At 33.4% G+C, this 19,080-nt stretch overlaps 2 protein-coding genes and 1 long non-coding RNA gene across 3 annotated transcripts; 1 reads left to right on the top strand and 2 right to left on the bottom strand.

The window, feature by feature from the left end:
* Window positions 1–668: 668 nt before the first annotated feature.
* On the bottom strand, window positions 669–2,474 carry LOC110796669 (receptor-like protein 19). Its single transcript, XM_056834800.1, is given in 3 exon segments — window positions 669–931; window positions 933–1,004; window positions 1,007–2,474. Coding segments are annotated over 3 exon segments (837 nt in total). The 5' UTR covers window positions 1,640–2,474; the 3' UTR covers window positions 669–799.
* Window positions 2,475–6,721: 4,247 nt separating this feature from the next.
* On the top strand, window positions 6,722–8,502 carry LOC130468032 (uncharacterized). The gene is made up of 2 exons (XR_008928320.1): window positions 6,722–6,886; window positions 8,279–8,502. It is a non-coding gene; the product is annotated as an uncharacterized lncRNA (long non-coding RNA).
* A 146-nt stretch (window positions 8,503–8,648) lies between these two features.
* Window positions 8,649–10,985, bottom strand: LOC130468029 (actin-binding protein wsp1-like). Its single transcript, XM_056837410.1, has 3 exons — window positions 10,165–10,985; window positions 9,703–9,766; window positions 8,649–8,815 (listed from the first exon to the last, which is right to left on the bottom strand). Exons 1-3 carry the CDS (start codon window positions 10,983–10,985, stop codon window positions 8,753–8,755), a joined length of 948 nt encoding a protein of 315 aa, XP_056693388.1. The 3' UTR covers window positions 8,649–8,752.
* Window positions 10,986–19,080: the final 8,095 nt, after the last annotated feature.

Genomic DNA, 19,080 nt, shown 5'->3' with positions numbered 1-19,080 from the left:
TTTAACGCAAAAACACAACGAAATTGAAAGAGAAGGGGCGGAAATAACCAAATTTCCGAAGAAAATTGGCTATTTCCGCCCTAGAAAACCCTAATTTTTGTAAACCCTAAAAAGAGAGAGAAAAAGCGAGAGAGGGGAGAAGCTTGTTTGACTTTGGATGAAGTTGTATATGCGTAATATTAGTAATTAATTAATAAAAATATATATATTGCACCTAATTATTTACTCGACTTTTTAATTCAAAATTAATTTTGAAATCTTATTTTTCATCGGCTGAAACCATTAGATTTCCTACGTGACACACTAATATTGGATTAGCGTTTGATTTTGGATTGAGTTTTATTTTAGATTAGTGTTTGATTTTTCTTGAATTTTATTTTAGATTTAATTTTTATTATTAGAGTGTTTGATTTTGGATGGAATTGTATAATTAGTGATTAATTAGTTAAAATATATACTACGTATGTGACACCTAGTTAATTATCTACATGGCAATCGATTTTTTTAATTTAAAAATAAATTAGAAATCTTCTTTTTTATTGATCAATCCATTTAGATTTCATACGTAGCGCTCTAATAATTTAGGAAATATGCCTCTTTTATATGTGTGTATATATATATATATATATATATATATAATATAAAGATTAGCGAGATGGATATGGGGCCAAACGAAATTGCAATTATTAAATAAGTAGCGAATAATTAAGTACGGAGTACGAAACTTTAGTATTGTACTTGAATACTCTAACAAAGTTGTTGATTTGGCATGAAAAGTATTTGTAAGTTTATACAATTATTACAAACTTTTACAAGAAGGAAGCGGAGTGTCACAAAGGTTTAGATTTTGCGAGAATGCAGAAGCTGGAATATTCAAAGTGTGGGGTGGAATTTTGCCACTAAGTTGATTTCTGGAGACATCAAACGTACACTTGTAAGTTGTTCAAGTTGAACACATTCTTCGGAATACTTGCCGTCAATTTATTTTTTGACAACAATATCATATCGTCGTTAACTGAGCAATGTAACCAAGTTGTTGAGGAAGATTCCCTGATAGTCGATTACTTATCATTTTCAAGACTTGCAATTGGGACAAATGACCTATCGACTTTGGTATTGGTCCTCCCAATGGATTATTCGACAATATCAAGGAATTGATATATCTCATTGCAGGATTGAGACCTATCTTTTCATGAATTCCACCAGTAAACTTATTGTAAGACACATCAATGGAGATATACGATCCAGTTTTACTAAATAATATTTGCAATGTGCCATAAAAAAAGTTAGAGTGAAGATCAAGTGTATGCAGTTGAGAAAGATTCTTGAACACCGTCGGAATGGTCGAGTAAAGTTTGTTATTGGATAGGTTAAGATACTCCAAATATATCATGTTTGATGTTTCCCATTGTTGAAGGCAACTTTCCCGTGATTTGATTTCTTGATAAATCAATGTTGCGTAACCAAGTTGCGGAGGTAGCATGCCAGTGAGCTGATTGCTAGACAAATTTAACGTATATAGCTCCTTAAAATTGCCAAAACTAGAAGGTATTTGACCTACAAATCGGTTATTTGACAATAATATTGTAGATATTGTGGTAAGTTTTCCTAATGTTGAGGGTAGATTTCCCGTAATCATATTGCTATCTAATATAATACGATTATTTATAAAATATGATTATTTGATAAATCCACAAATTTGAGTTTCTTAAGTTTCCCAATAGTAGGTAGAATATTTCCAGAGAGGAAATTATCGTTAAGGAAGAGATAATTAAGTGATATTAGATTGTTAATGGAAGATGGTATTGAGCCACTAAAATTATTTCCGGCTAAACTCAATGTTGAAAGTGACTTCATTGATCTAAAAATGTCAGGTATTTTACCTGAGAGTCTATTGGAACTAAGGTAGAGATTTTCTAGGCGACGGAGGTTCGCAAATGAAGGGCCGGTGGTATTGAACCATTTAACAAATTACCATTCAAATAAAGTTGAGTCAAATTTGACAATCGGCCTAGTTGAGATGGGATTGGACCTCTAAATCCATCTGGTTTGGTATCGTAATACTCTTGAAAATGGTAAAGGTCAAGGACTTTAAGATATGTAAGATTGCCAAGAAAAGGAGAAAGTGTACCGTTTACAAAGACAGTAATGTCAAAATCCATAGGGTTTGGAAGGCGGAATGGAGAGACTTTAACAACCCTTCCATTGGAAACATCACATTCCACGCCGTACCATGAACAACAATTGGTCTTAGGGACCCAAGTCGCTAGTTCGTACTCCGCCCCGTACTCGACCCCACGTCTGAATTCAAGCAACGCCTCTTCATCTATTGGATTACAAGATTCTACGAGGTGAAGACAAAAGGTATAATAAGCCAGGATTATAATGGTAACATGATTTCTTTTCAAGGTTTTCATAATTTGAGATAATTAAGTGATGATTACTACTTACTAGCAACTTAGCAAGGGATTGATAGATGTGAGAAGAAGATGAACCAGAAGTACATCTATTTATACTGTATTAAATTGTTATTAAACTAAATAATAGGTGATTATTTTTAGTAACGTAATAAGATTGCTTAGATGGATATTACTACGTAAAATGTATGACCTATTATATTACTAGTGTACAAAGCAAGTAAAATACGAGCTAGTACGTATACTATTGGAGTCATTATCTCTTCGACTATATTATAACAAGCTGGAATTTTTTAATTTAACTTTAGAATTCATGCATGTGCCTTTCTGATTTATTTATTTTTCTCATTATTAATTTAAACGGAATTCCAGCAGGTGATTTTATTTAAGTAACCAAGTTGTACCAAAAAAAAAAATGGTAATAAAACTAATAATCAACCTCACGACTAAAAGAGTAATTTGATGCCTTAAATTACTCCTAATTGTTTTTGTTTACTTTTTGTGTATTTTGTCAAAGTATATATATACGAAGTATTTGAACATGTATCTTTAACACTCCTTTCATTTATACTCTAAGTCGTGATTGCTATGGGTTAAGTACTTGAGTTCATACATTATGAAAGCTCCTACGTTCAAATGGATGTATTACGGAGATATTTTTTATTTACTTTTTTGTGATTACAAAAATTAAGACGATTATAACACGTAATTGGGTACATATGTAGCTGACATCCCCAAACAATTATTAATTTACCATTACTGTTAGTAAATTAAATAAAGACTTTTAAACCCTGCCACTTGCATCAAAGGAAATAGACAAGGTTAAATCTCGTATGATTAGGTTCGGTTATCATAAAATGTAGGAAGTATAACTTAATTTGGGTACTGAATTGAAGATACTTGCATAAATATAAACTTCGAGGGTAGAATGAAGAAACTTTCTGATACATTAAAATATAAATAAAAATAAAAATAAAAATAAAAAAACCATTCAACGCTAGGTATAATTGTCTTAAATAACTCAATGATAAATCACAATCAAACTTTGATCACCTTGCAAATGACATATTGCAAAGAAGAACAAATTAAAGAAATGGAGAGAGTACCATGTCAGTACTCCGCACAGTATTCAACTATTAGACAAATTAAACCGGCCTTATCAATTACGGGTATGTGTAGTGAAGCCAGTAAGTAACTGCAATTCTACTCATCATTCTCAATTTCTCATTGACAAGGTCACGAGGGTACGATTACACAAGATTGTGCACTTGTGATTTATTTTTGTTAAATTGGCAGCAATCAAGCTTAGCCTACAATTTTCAACCAAATCGACGACTTTTTAGTTTTTACAATCGAGATGCAAAACCAATTAAGTGTTACGTACGTTGAAGATAATAACTATTGCTAGGTTTGACAAGAAATTTTCGAGCTCGAGCTGAGCTTTCATTTCCCTTGTTTGAACTTGGCCGACTCGTTTAAGTTTTTCATTGTTCGAGCTTAGTTCACGAGTAGTTTATTTAAATTCAACCACGAGCAGAGCCAAGCTATATCAATATAAACGAGCTTTTAGCAAACGAACCGCGATAAAGACAACAAGGTCGAATTCAAACCGATCATTAATAAACGTAATATTATTTTAAAGTTAAAAAAAATATTCCCAAATATAAAGTTTGCATAGTATACTTAGTAATACTATTTCATAATCTCCTATGTCAATTGTGAAACTTTTAGGGTTTTGATCTTTAAGACATAATTAAACCCTTGATTGGAAAATATAATATGGGATTTTGGGGGAAATAAAAATAGTAAACATATTGTTTCGGTGGTTTTGGTAGTATAATTGATTTATTATCCTTAACTTTAGCACAATATATATAATAATATCATTATATATAGTTTGTTGGAATTTTATCTTATTTATTATAAATATAAAGTAGTGTAGACACCTACTTTTGTCCCCATTCCCGAAAGGGAAGGTTCGATGATGAGAACGTAAATCTCCACTTGACAACGCATCTCCTATAAAATAAGGAATCTCAAATCCCCTTTTCATTTCACCCGAAACCTGCTATTTATGGAAACCTGCTAAAAATAGTAACTGCCGTAATGGGTAGTTGTTAAAAGTGGCAAGTCATAAAAGATAGAAACCTGTTAGAATTAGGTGTTGCACTCCAACATAAATCCTAAATGAGATAGAAATTGCGAGAGAATCCTATTCCTAATACGATTCGAAAATAAGAGTTACGTATTAATTAAAATCCTAACGAGCCTAGAGATCGTAACGGGCCCAGATGCATTCCATCATAAAATTAATACGCACTAAAAGACTCGATTAAAGTCTCATACACTCCGGATTCTAAGAATCCTAATCTGACAAAGAAACGGCCCAAACCCTATTTTCAACGCCTGGCTCTGGGCGCCGAAATCTTCGGCGCCCAGCCCTGGGCGCTGAAATTACCTGGGACGTGTTCTTTCCTAATTCCTCGTGGATTAGAGTTCTACAATTCTATCTTTCCACGAACTCGTTTCTATAAATAGGGCCCTAAGTTCGACGTGAAGAGGACACAACACACAATTATTATTCTGAGTATTGACTCTAAACCCCTAAGCCTAAGCCTCACGCTGCAAAACTGATCACGCGTTTTGTCGCATTCGATCCAAAAATCGAACAGAACGTATCCTGTCCCGTAATTTGAGATTCGTTAAATAAAAGGAGAAATAGCAAAGTCAAAGTGGTTAGTTTTCTGAGAACCGTGACGCACCTCTCAAGGGTGCGTCGTAATGTGTCCCTTTTCCATGGTTTAATCGCTTTCCTCGCCCTTTTTATGAACTGTTAAACTAATTAAATCTGATTGTTCTATCACGCCTAATAAAGATAATATGTTGGGAAATTGGATTATCATGCTAGGTCCCTTAATACAATCTAAATCAGATAATCGCGTTCGATCTAGTACTATATGTTGCATATTGTTAAAATCAACTCAGATTAGTTTAATAGTTAACGCATGTCCCTTCAATTATTTATGCTGAGCTAGTAAGGATATCCTGCCTCTGGAGTTATCGAAGAGCGAGTACTCCTCTCGGTAGTTACAGTCCCCCGAACCCTCAATCTCTACCTTGCGGGTGTATGTTGAGAGATCCCCACACCAGGGATCACAAGGGAACCTACGGCCGTCGTGGTCAAACATAATTGCACTCCCTTTATGTCACGATAACCGGGTTTTGTCAGTTTTTCTCATTGTCGTTAAAAACTGAATGGCGACTCCTATATTACTAGTCAATTGGGTGTAAACTCACAGGAAATAAAATTACACTTGATTTGACAAAAAGAAACGTCACACCCACGAGGGACAAGGTCACGCATTAGCCTCGTGCTTTTTCGACCCCCTCACAAGTAGTCATATTTTTTAAAAAAAACTTAATATAAATGAGCTTGGACGAGCTTTTAGCTAGATGAGCTTTTTAACGAGCTTATAAACGAACGTGAATGAGTTGTTCGCGAGCCTAAATTAGCCAAACAACAAGTTGTTCGAGCTAGTATCGTTTAGTATACGAGCTTCAAAATTTTGTTCGGACTCGTTTATTTATAATGAACGAACTTTGGCCGATCTTGTTCACGAGTTGTTCGTATCGTCTCATGGACATCCCTAAACGAAATTTTTTTAACGTTTGGTTAATCACAAGGATATGGTTGATTATATTTTACAAGTACATTAGGTAAAATGTGGACGATTTCAAACACATGGGTACGACGTATAAATCAAAGAACCACAGGCTATAATGTAGAAAAACCTACTTCGTAGAAGAACCACGGACTATATATTTTACAAGTATTTTTTTTTTTGTAACTTTGAATCGTTTGTTTAATTTATTTTACGAAGTATATTTGTAATGCAATACGAATCTTTTAAATGTGAGATAGAGTCGTATTAAACATTTTTGGGCCCTGTTCTAATCTTGAAATTTGGCCCATAACAGAAAAAAATAAAGTGCAAGAAATTATTTTAATGTTACCATATTACGATAAGATTTTTTTAACAAACTGGTGCACCAAAAATCAAACTACTTAATTTGAATTTATAAATAAAGATTAATATATAACTTCAAGCTAATTTGCATAAAAAACAAAACATATAACTTCAAGCTAATATCAATTTTCTATATCTCTAATGGCTATACCAGGGTATAACCATCTATTGGTGTACCCCTTCTCAAAGAAAATAAAAAAGCTATATAGACATGTGCTTTCATTAAAAAAAATTGCATATAAATTTTTTAAAAACCAGAAATCTCTCATTTTTGTTTTCTCTCTCCTCAAAGTTTCTCTCTCCTCAATTTCTCTCTCCCCTAAAGTTTCTCTCTCCTCATTTTTACGTGATTTTTTTCTCAAGTAACAATGTCAATCGGAAAATCCGTTTGCGTTTGCGCCGCCCTTATCATTCACGACAACGAAGTCGTTGCCACTAGCGGTAAACTTCTTTTCTCCTTTTTTTGTTGTTAATTTCCTTATTTTTTGTGATTTTTTTATTGAATTTACATGTTGATTAGAAAAATGTCTTTGATAACTCAATAGATTTTTCCTTTTATGTTATACATTTGTGCGCACATCAATTTTTATGTGATTTAAAATTTTATGGTTGAATCTCCATATTCTCTCTCCATTTTCTTGCAAAATTTCTTCAAAAATCGAATCTAGAAATTTTTATGTTCAGATCCAGATTTTTCAAAATGTCCGTATTTATATATAGTTATGTTCATTTTGTAAGATTCTGATGTTCATATCATTTTATTATGAAGATTATATACATAATTGTTTATTAAGTTATGGAACTTTATAATGTTCATATTATGAGAATAAAATGTTCATTTTCTTGTGTATAATGTTTTATTTTTCTTTAAATTGATTTTGTTAATATGTAAGTGATTTAAAATAAAATCTGGTTGACATCTCAATTTTCTTGCCAACTTTTTTTTCCAAAAAAGATCTAAATTGTTGTTTATTGTTTAGATCTATATTTTTTTCGAGGTTCATATGATCGAATGCATGATTATGTTCATTTTGTAATATTCAAATGCTTATATATATTCTTATTCATTAAGATTAAAAAGTGTTTGTTGACTAAATAATGCAACTTAATAATGTTCATTTTTTGAGAATAAAATGTTCCACTATCAAAAAAAATTATGTTCAAATTATTAAAAAGTAAGAGGTATGATGTTCATTTTCCGAAATTATGATGTTCACATCTACTTATTATAAAGAATAAACTTATCATGGTTAACTTGATTTAGTTGTGGAACTTAAAAATGTTCATTTTCTGATAATAAAATGTTTCATTTTCGGATAATAAAATGTTCATTAGGATAATAAAATGTTCATTTTCTGATAATAAAATGTTCATTATCATAAAGTTTTATGTTAAAATTATGAAAAAGTAAAAGGTATGATGATCAATGTATATATAACTATTTAAGTTCATTTTTTTTTAAAGTTCTCTCTTTATTTTCAAAAACACATTTTCATATTGACTTTAGTAAATAATACATATATAAATTGTGTATATTCATTTTGAGGAAGTGTTATGTTCATTTATAAAATGATTATGATGTTAATTGTGCTTGATTTATATGATAACCGTTGAACATGTTAAAATTTATTTTGAGCATGTACATTTATAAGCTGTTGAATGTTCGATCAAGTATAAGCACATTATAGTTATATATTTTTTTAATTCACATTGATTATTCTTGTATATTATCATTTAAACATTTTGCATGCTCATCATTTTCAAATCAGTAAATGTTCATTTTTAAATTAGTTGTGATAATCATATCAAATTACTTACTTTTTTCATTTTCAGCCTACAACAATGAGGAAATTGAAACCATGAAGGTCATATATGGTGTTCAAATCACAGTTCATAGACACAATCAGAAGTATGAGAACTCAAGACTACATCAAAAATAAGATTCAAGATATAGAAAAATAAGATGATGATTTGTACCAGCATCTTGTAATTCAACTACAATTTTACATAGGCAATGGCTAAAATGTTCATTTTTTGGTAAAATATGTTGTTTGACATGATTTCATTGCACCTTATATGTAACGCCCCGACCTCTAATTCAATTATTTAATCATAATTAGCAGCGGAATTAACCTAATTCGGTCGGGACATTACCCGCCGTAACTCCCTCTTGGGAATTACAAGGCAACTATCAATCATAAGCTATTAAACTCCAAAATTCACATAATCATCCTTCTCAATTCCTTAATTAAAGTACATAACTTAATCTCGAATCTTTACTGAAACTTGTTACAACTTAACATTAACTTAGGTGAACTTGGTAATAGTGAAATCCTCGCCACTACTCGTTTCCGTGGTCCCCAGCAGTACCTAAAACGGAAAACAAAACGGTGAGCCGAAGACTCAGTAACAAGTTACCCTAGCATCGTAACATCATTTCAATTCATTTTATTAATAACACAGGGAGAATAGAATATAGTAAAACATTTAATAAATCATCATTTCAGAAGCATCATTTCGAAAACATCATTTCAGAAACATAATTTTAGAAACGTCATTTCAGAAACATCATTTCAGGAACATTATTTCAGGAATATTATTTCAGGAACATCATTTCAGGAATATCATTTCAGGAACATCATTTCAGGAATATCATTTCAGGAACATTATTTCATTAACCTTTTTCCTTTTAACAGTATTATTCTGGTCGTCAGGACTTTACAGGAAAACATGGTAGGACGTCTCCTACGAACAGGGGAAGCCAGTGCTTCATAACAGGGGGAGTCAATGCTCCATAACAGGGGAAGCCAGTGCTTCATTTCAGGGGGAACCTTGGTTCCATATCAGGGGAAGCCAGTGCTTCTTATCAGGGGGAACCTTGGTTCCATATCAGGGGAAGCCAGTGCTTCTTATCAGGGGGAGCCTGGGCTCCATATCAGGGGAACTTGACCAGTTCTTATACTTTTATTTATCATGTTTACATTTCTTTTAATAGAACATTAATCAGGAAAATCTCATTCATTCAGGGTGGTTCAACAAAACCATTAATATTTCGTTATTTCATAAAATCATTCTTTCAGGAATAATAATTCGTTAAATCAATAATTTGCATAAAGCTGCATTACCATAAAATAATTCAATCAAATCATGCTTGTAATCCCGCAAATCATAAAACATCATTATAAAACATCAATCATTCATAACATCATTCATAAATACATTTCGAAGGGATTGCGGGTACTAGCAATAACCGTTACCTCAACCGTAGTTTTTATACTTCCTGTCTGATGGATCGTCCTTCCTGAGCACCGAGTCCAATTTCTTTCAAAATATCGAATTATTGAATTAGTATTAAATTGACAAATAATTTAAAATCGATATTTTATAAATATAAGTTTATAAATAATGAATTCTTAAATAGAAATATAATTTCATAATTTAATGAAAATATTATTAATCGACATTTTAATCAAATATATATATATATATATCATAAATCGATTTACATTATTTAAATTCCATAAATTAACGAAAATATTATTTACATCAACATTTCCATCAAAATATATATATTTTTTTTTAAAAATCATAATTTAAAAATCCATTTTATTTAATTTCAATGATTAAGTAACCATTTATTTTCATAAAACATCATCATTAGTGAGTAAAGAAACCAAATAAATTCAATTGATATTGGGCCAAATGAGATGTGGGCTTACTTTGAGTAATACAAGGAACAAAGTTCCAATACTGGAACTCGTTCCTTTGGGAAACAGGGGCACGAAGCAGGGGAAACAGGGGAGGGGCACGAGGGAGGAGAGGGGAAGGAAGAAGGAGGTTGGGTGGCGGCCGGATTTATGGGCGGCGCATCAGCGCGGAACCGCGCCGGTGAGGCGGCGGTGGGGGTGGGTGGTTCACGGCGGAGAAACAACGAGGAAGGGGGTGAGGTTGCGCAAAACACGGGAATTGCAGGGGAGTATTTATGTTTGGTTCTGGGCGGTGGCGCGACGGTTATTGGGGACGGAGGTAGGTTTACATAGTGGAGAGGATTGCTGGGAGTGGTGGTGCGACGCTGGTGGTTGCGGGTGTGGTACAGCGAAGAGAAAAGAGGGAGAGGCAGGGGAGTTGCGAGAGAGAGGGGAAGCAGGGACGGTGGTGCGGTGGTGGTTCTAGGTGGTTGCGGTGGTGACGGACAGTGGGTGGTGGAGGAGTCGAGGAGGATAATGGTGGTGGTGGTGGGTTGCAGTGGCGGCAGCCACCGGCGGTGGTGGTGGTTGGAATCAAAGAAAACAAAGGAGTTGATTTTCAGTTTTTTTTTGGTAACTGATTTTTGGTTGAAAAAGAATGGAACATATATGGGTGAAAGTAGAGTGAAGAAGAAGCTAAAATACTTGGGGATTAAGCAAGTGAATGTAGACTGAATTGTGGGTAGAGAGGAATGAAGGAATTCCTTCATTCTTGTTGTTGTTTGTATGTTGTTGTTTGTACGTGAATAGCAAGGAAGGAGCAAGAAAGATGCCAATTTGTTCCTTAGGGGCATTTTGGTAATTTTACTTAATTAGGAAAAATTTCTGAAAATTTCTTTGCTATATTTAGGAAATGATATAAATAGGAATGTTTAATTAAAATCAGATTTTCAAATAATTTTTGTAAAATATCGATAACAATAAAATACATTTAATTTTCGAATAAAATAAAAACGTTCCGAAATTATCAAAAATTCGAAATAAACAAGATTTAAAAAGGTAGTTTAAGCTCGTAAATAATTAAATTATAAAATCTGAAAAATAAATAAATCGTGTAACGATATTAAAAACTTAATCGCAATAAAACTTCGTTAATTAAAATAAAGTTTGAAATTAAGATTTAAAACGGTTTTAAGTTAAAGAAAAATAATTTAGCATAATTAATCAAGCTTTAAAAATTCGGGGTATTACATTATATGTAAATATAATGCTCAATGTAATAACATGGTAATACATTAACTATGTTCATTTGAAAATTAATAAATACTCATTTCACAATCAGTAATATTGATTTCTAAATTGGTTGAACAAATGAGAATTTCTAAATAATTAGATAAATGTTCATCTCATGAGGACTCAGATAGTCGGATAGTTTGCTTGGTTATTGATATTGGTTGAATTATATAATGCGTGACAGCAAAAGGTGTATGTTCGAGGAGGCAGCAAGAAAGAAGGACCAATAGAGCTTGAAGTTTACAATCAAGGAATGTTCAAAACTGAGCTATGCAATAAATGGCAAGAGACTAAGACCTGCTCTTATGGAGATCATTGTCAATTTGCTCACGGCAATGACGAGCTTCGTCCTGTCATCCGCCACCCTCGCTACAAGATTGAGGTCTGTCGCATGGTCCTTTCTGGTACACTGATCTGCACAGAACTGATCAGAGTGCACATAACTGATCAGTTCTGTGCACTGATCTGCACAGTTCGAGACAACTTTTTAAAAAAAAAATTAAAATCCTGCTTTTGTTAAGATCTTAATACGGTATATCCGTATATGATCATAAACTACTTTATATAATAAATTGAATTACACAAAACTATTGATCGTCGATAAATTGAATTATTTACACTCGTGTGTTTTTTAGGATTTTTGAAGAACATTGCCTTAATTTGTACTTAATTTGAAATCGATCTCTAGCTAGCTACCTAGTTTGTTGTAATATTTATGTTTATGGTAACACTTTGGTTGATCTATGACGAATTTGCCTTTTATTGGCTTGTAAACTTTTGTGACAGGTATTGTAACATTCAGGGTATTGGGAAGGGTGTATTTACAAAGGAGACACATCAATGGAGATATACGATCCAGTTTTACTAAATAATATTTGCAATGTGCCATAAAAAAAGTTAGAGTGAAGATCAAGTGTATGCAGTTGAGAAAGATTCTTAAACATGAACGGGATGGTGGAGTAAAATTTATTATTGGATAAGTTAAGATACTCTAAATATATATATCATGTATTGTTTCCTATTGTTTTGGCAACTTTCCTGTAAGTTGATTTCTTGATAAATGAATGTTGCGTATCTTTGCATAAGCAAGTTGAGGAGGTAGCACGCTGCACGGCCGTGAGTTGATTGGTAGACAAATTTAATGTATATAGCTCGATCTTTAAAGTTGCCAAAACTAGAAGGTATTTGACCTACAAAGTACAAACTGGTTATTTGTCAATATCATTGAGGATAATTTGGTAAGTCTTCCTATTGTCGAAGGAAGCTTCCCAGTAATCATATTGCTCTCTAAGGCAAAATTCAATTGGGAGAGTTTTCCTACACAATATAATGCGGTATGGGTAATGGGTCCGGTGAGTGTATTATTATCAAACATTATATATTCCAACTGAAAGAGTTGACATAGTGAAACAGGTATCAACCCTGTAATATGATTATTTAACAAATCCACAAATCTAAGCTTCTTAAGTTTTCCAATATTAGCTGGAATTTTCCCAGAGAGAAAATTAATTGTCGTTAAGTACGAGATTATCAAGTGAGATTAAATTTGTAATGGAAGATGGTATTAAGCCACTAAAATAGTTTCCACCTAAACTTAAGGACGATAATGACCTCATTGATCTAAAGTCTGAATGGGTAGATATTCAATTGTTGATAGGAGTTGAATTCTGCTGCTGATGCTCAAGCAAAACGAGCCACGTTTCTGAGAGGTGAGTACCTTTCTTTGCTGCATCATTGTTGTTTGGTGCCTGCTGATTAACCTGTATTGTATTGTATTGTGTTGTATTGTATTGTATTGTATTGTATTGTGCAGATGGACAAATTGAAATTGAGATGACAAATTCTCAACTATAATTATATCAAGTCTTCAATAGAGTAGCTGTTTTTTTTTCCCTTGGGATAACTGATCCTTAAGTTGTAAAAGGCTGTATCCTTTAAATAAAACATATAACTGTTTGGGGCCTTATGTATCTTGAACTAGAGCAGTTTCCCTATCTGTAAAATGCTCGTTTATGTAGGAAAATTGTTGCTGAAATTGGAGTTTTTGTTTTAATGTAATTATTGCTCGTTTACTTCAGTTCTCCCCAATTCGTGGACTATTGTACAATGGTGTACAATAAGCATTGGGAAGGGACTGAAACCTATCCACACATAACTCGCCCTTAATCCGGATTTTCCCTAAAGATGAACCGGATGGTAACACCAAAAAAAAAAAGAATATAATCTTGCGACAAAGAACATAACCGCACCCTCCTCAGAGGCTCTCCTCCCAGTGCCATCCCATCTCATTCTGATCTCACAAAAACCTTTTATTGTGACATTAAACCAATGAGAGTCGTGACTTCCATCAATTGCTCCACTAAAAACTCCGTTGTTCCAAAAAAACAAAAATATTGGATTTCCATCCATATAATGAGAATATTGGATACACTTTTGGATCCATTCTACCATTAGAATGCCCCCTTCAAATTACGGGTGAATACCTAAAGTACAACGCTTCCAAAGCGGGAAAAGAAAACATTGACTATCCTCTTTGCTTACAAGTTACAACAAGTCAACAATCACAAAAGCCCTTGAATCGAGAAGTTGGGGTTTTGGTTTATTAAAAAAAACCACTTCTTAGAAAAGGTGGGAACTAAGCATACATAAATAACATACATCAAACTTCCTTGGTCAAGGCCCTTCAAAGTTCAAATCAAATAATTCTTACCACTACGTGATTTGCCCTAAACAAACGACGTACTCCGTAACAAATAGTCAATCTTTGACGTTATAACGAATATGCGGCAATGTACTTTTAGCTGAATTTTAATTATCCAAAACTAAAATATCTCTAATAAGATTTGAATCCATGTACAGATGTACTGTATCACTTTTTATTAGGTTTTAGCTTTTAATTAATATACTTAACCTAGGAAACTCATAGGTACTGTAACACCTTAATAATTCTTGATTTTTATAAAACATTTTCCGACTTAAAACACAGGAATTACCAAGAGATTACTGCTACTGTGATAACGGCTAAGGCTATTTACCAGAATTACGCAGCGGAATTAACTAACTTTCAAAACATATTAAATAAATAGTTAATGGTCATTAAAACAAGTTGGAACCACTACGGCCCAAAACCAAAGTATTAAACCATTTAAAATCCATTAACTATAAATAATAGCAATAGTAGTAGTCATGACTATAATTAAAAATAGAGTTTATAAAATACGAAAGAATAAAACTCTCAACTCGAATCCCATGATAACTTCTCCCGCAAGTTATCTCTACAAACCTGCTTTATTAAAATTCTACTCCCCAACAACGCAATTGCAATTGATGGATCATCATAGGGTCATTAAGGCAAAGGCCATGACCAGAAAACATGAAGCACGAGGTCAGCAAAAGCTGAGCACGAACAAGCTAGAATAATATTTTATCCTAACATGCTTTACTCGACAAATTAGATAATCCACATGCAAAAGCCATATAATAAACAGATAAACATGGAGACAAGACTCGACACTTGACACGACTCTTGACTCATAGATTAATAAAAAGTAGCTTCGAACGGGTAAAGTAAAGTATCCTCAAAAGAAAGAAAATGGTGATGTGAGCCAACCATACACCAAATAAGTCGGACCATACGGCCATACCGACAGGAATTCCAATGCACAACGGCATAAAAGAGAATGAAACGACGTCTTGTATCATTCTAGAAGTACAAGTTTTCCGGCAAGACTCCCCCCATTGTTCATACTCAAGGTATATATGTTCCAAGAGTTTTAAAGCTCTTTGGGTTCCACTTTACGTTAATTAGTATATTATGTTCAAGGCGACTCAAGACTCTACTCAAGACACAATATACAAACAATTGAACAACTAAACAATTCAACAATGACAATTCATTATTTTACTTCTTTAGGACTTGTGATCAAACATAGACTCAAGTGAAATTACTCCCATTGTTCCTTCTCAAAAACATTGTTTGAGATAACCCGACATTGCCTATTAACAAGCGGGGTGTGCCCTTAGCACGAATTGTCCTTAATTCAATTCACATAGACTCCCTAACATATTCTACCCCTTGGTAGAATATATATTGCTCACTGACAATATTCGACTGGTCCAATAATTATGCTAGACATCCTGTACTATAGCATAATAATAATAATAATAATAATAATAATAATAATAATAATAATAATAAAAAATTTGCATGCGCAATACTCATACATGCAAACCAACTTGTACAACATGCTTGACATAATCCAACAATTATAAAAGTCCATAACATGATAGTTCAATAGAATCTATAAATCATAATTCAACTCGTAACATGTTCGTTCACATAGATTCGATAATAATAATAACATGCTCGTTCTCAAAATCAAACATGAATTCACAACAACATATAAGTTCACATGATTCGCAATCAATACACTTCACAAAGTACTCAAGAGATGGGTGGTCACCCTAGTCTTGTACGTACCTGGAATACTAAGTACGGGGGCCACTGTGCGAATCACGACTCACTAGAAATCAACTCCTATAAACACAAAAGAAGAAACTAAATTATTATCCATGTTTACTAAATTTTCAGGAACTATTTAAGATTCTAAAACTCTTAGTTTAATTAGAAATCATTCATTAATCATTAATTTAATAGTCTCAAATAGTCAACTCAAGCCCTAACATAAAAACATTGACTTTTTAGCTTTAAAACCATTAAAAACCAACTTTTTAAAGCTTATAAAGAATCTGAAAATTTAAGTTGATTCCCATAATTTAAATTGTCATTAAGTTATGTGAATCAATCGCTTAATTAATTAAAATCAAAACCCTAATAATAGTTTATCATAAAAACATGTTTTGACTTCAAAAATCAACACTTTATGAACTTATTAAATCTGAAAATAATAATTTCAATCATCAAAACCAATCTCTTTAATTAAAATACAACACTAACCCAATACGGTGTTCATAACCGTTCTAATCAATTTAAATAACCCAAATATTTAAAATAATCACAACAATTAAAACAATTTAAAACTGAAAATTAATGTTTTTGAAAATATATTTGATTATCCCAATTCAACAACACACACACACACACACACACACACACAACAATTAATTGTGTTTTGTGTGTGTGCGTCGAACAAACAACGCAACAACAACGACAATACACGCACGCGCCGCAGCAGGCAGCGCGCACGAGCACGCAACATAAGGGCGAGAGGCGAGAGGCGAGGGCGCTGCGCGCGAGACACAGCAGCAAGCGAGCACGAGGCTCTGCGCTGCGGGGCGGGACGAAGGGGCACGCGACACAGCACAGCGGCAAGGGCGCTGCGCTGCGGGACGAGGCATCGACGCGTGAGGCTGGGCAAGCACACACGGCACGGAAGCGTGCATTGCGCTGCAAGCAAAGGGATCGGGCGAGAGGAGAGGAGAGGGTGCCGCAAAGAGAGAGAAAGAAAGGAGAGAGAGGGAGTGCTGAAATTTTTGTGAGGGTTTAATGAGAGGGTTTATTTATAGTTTTTCTCTCCCATGTGGGCTAGGTTATGGTAGTTTGAGTTGGGCTTATTTCCGGGCTCAATTCATAAAACTCCTTGCAAGCTTTGTTGGGTTTGATCATGGAAAATCAACTGGGCTTTAATTAAATTAAATTCATTTTTGAAATACGACCCAACAAATCCCGATTAAATAAATTCATTGAATTTATTTAATAAAAATACGGTTTTCGAAATAATTAATATTTAAATTAATTAAAAATAAGATGCATTTAATTCTCATTAAATGGAATTAATTTATAAAAATAATTTATAAATACAACGAGATGCTTTATAAATATAATAAAATATATTTATAATTATAGAAAAATACGAGGTATTACAGTCTACCCTCCTTAAAAGAAGTTTCGTCCCAAAACTTGGGCACAGAAATCACAACTTTAAAACTAGACTTGAGACTATTATGAGACTTTATTGCGTTTTCTTTGTAAAAAGTTTTAGTTGTTGTACTCTTTAAGAAATTCAACATGACAATAAACAGTGAAACTTCACTGGAAACAACGATTCAAGCATAACTTAAAGGATAAATTAGGTAAATAAGGTAAAAAGCGCGAAATTCTACCGCACTCTACCCCCCATAAAGAAAACGAATTACAGCCCCGTAACTCAACTAACCTCGGGAAAAAGCTCGGGATATTTCTTTCTCATTTCTTCCTCGGCTTCCCAGGTAGCTTCCTCAGATTCTTGGTTAGACCACAACACTTTAACAATCTTAACATCCTTAGTCCGTGTACTACGCAATTTACTATCAAGGATTTTGACAGGTCTTTCCTCAAATGTCAAACTTTGGTCTAACTCTATGGTCTCCGGTTGCAGTACATGAGACTTATCCGGGACATACTTTCTCAACTGAGATACATGAAACACATTATGCACTCTATGCAAGTCCATGGGCAAGGCTAATCTATATGCTACCTTCCCTATCCGTTCTAGGATCTCATATGGGCCTATATACTTTGGGCAAAGCTTTCCTTTCTTCCCAAATCTCATCACACCTTTCATTGGTGAAACCTTAAGCAATACTTTGTCACCTATTTGGAACTCTTCATCCCTACGCTTTAAGTCTGCGTAGCTCTTTTGGCGATCTTGCGCTGCTTGGATTTTGGATTGAATAGTCCTAACCTGGTTCATAGTGTCACTATGTTCGGGATGCTATTCAAGAGGGCATTATCACCACTAGTCATGTTTCAACCGAAAATCAACTTGCTGACGTTTTCACGAAGGCATTCGGCAAGCGCAAATTCTTGTACTTACTTCGCAAGTTGGGCATTTGTGATCTCCATGCCCCAACTTGAGGGGGGTCGGGGGGTATTAGGGCTTATAAATTAAGGCCTATATATTTTGTATCTTATATTTTGGGCTTTGTAGGTTTTAGCTTGTAATTAATATACTTAACCTAGGAAGCTCATAGGTACGGCTGTACTATATACACAATTGATATGCAATACAAACTCAAGGAAAATCATAACCCTACTAAACTTGTCACTTTTTAAAAATTGGAATTCAAATTATATTTTACACCCTCCGTCCCTTTTTATTCTTTACGTATGTCATTTTGGGTGTTCAATTTTATTCTTTACGTATATTGTTTTGGGTGTCCATTGTAATCTTTACGTTTAGAATATTTACTTTTATATTACGGAGTATAACATAAATGTCTTTAATAATTGTAACAGTGATTATTTTAATCAATCAATTCAATGGGGCACATATCTCACACTTTTGCATTGTTTAAATTTTTTTAAATAAAATCTCAATTCACATTAATAATTACGGGGTAATAATTAGGATGTTTGGATAGAAATTTCCAAAATTATTGATATCATTTTTCTTATTGGGGCCAAGAAACAAAAAAGAGTTAGGCCTTGTTTAGTTCACCTTATTTCTCTTGGTCTGATCTGATCTGATGTGGTTTGATCTGAACTTATTTTTTCTGATCTGATCTGAACTTATTTTTTTTGATCTGATCTGATCTGATCTAATCTGATTCGATTTGATTCTTCATAATTAAGTTTAAACAAAAATCTACATTTATTAACATTAAACGACTTACGTTTAAGATAAATATTACACAAATGTATAATATTGTAATTAT

The sequence above is a fragment of the Spinacia oleracea genome, chromosome 1 (genome assembly GCF_020520425.1).
Source record: "Spinacia oleracea cultivar Varoflay chromosome 1, BTI_SOV_V1, whole genome shotgun sequence".
In the NCBI taxonomy this organism is placed as follows: domain Eukaryota; kingdom Viridiplantae; phylum Streptophyta; class Magnoliopsida; order Caryophyllales; family Amaranthaceae; genus Spinacia; species Spinacia oleracea.
Note: the sequence above shows the minus strand (reverse complement) of the source record. Positions and strands in the feature narration are given on the sequence as shown.

What these genes read in the sequence shown, in the direction of transcription:
- LOC130468029 (XM_056837410.1), bottom strand. Translation starts at nt 10,985, where the DNA reads ATGCCCCTAAGGAACAAATTGGCATCTTTCTTGCTCCTTCCTTGCTAT. An exon ending in TGTTCCTTGTATTACTCAAA is followed by an intron (nt 9,767 to 10,164) that starts GTAAGCCCACAT and finishes ATATTTTGAAAG; the next exon opens with AAATTGGACTCGGTGCTCAG. An exon ending in GTATAAAAACTACGGTTGAG is followed by an intron (nt 8,816 to 9,702) that starts GTAACGGTTATT and finishes TTTCCGTTTTAG; the next exon opens with GTACTGCTGGGGACCACGGA.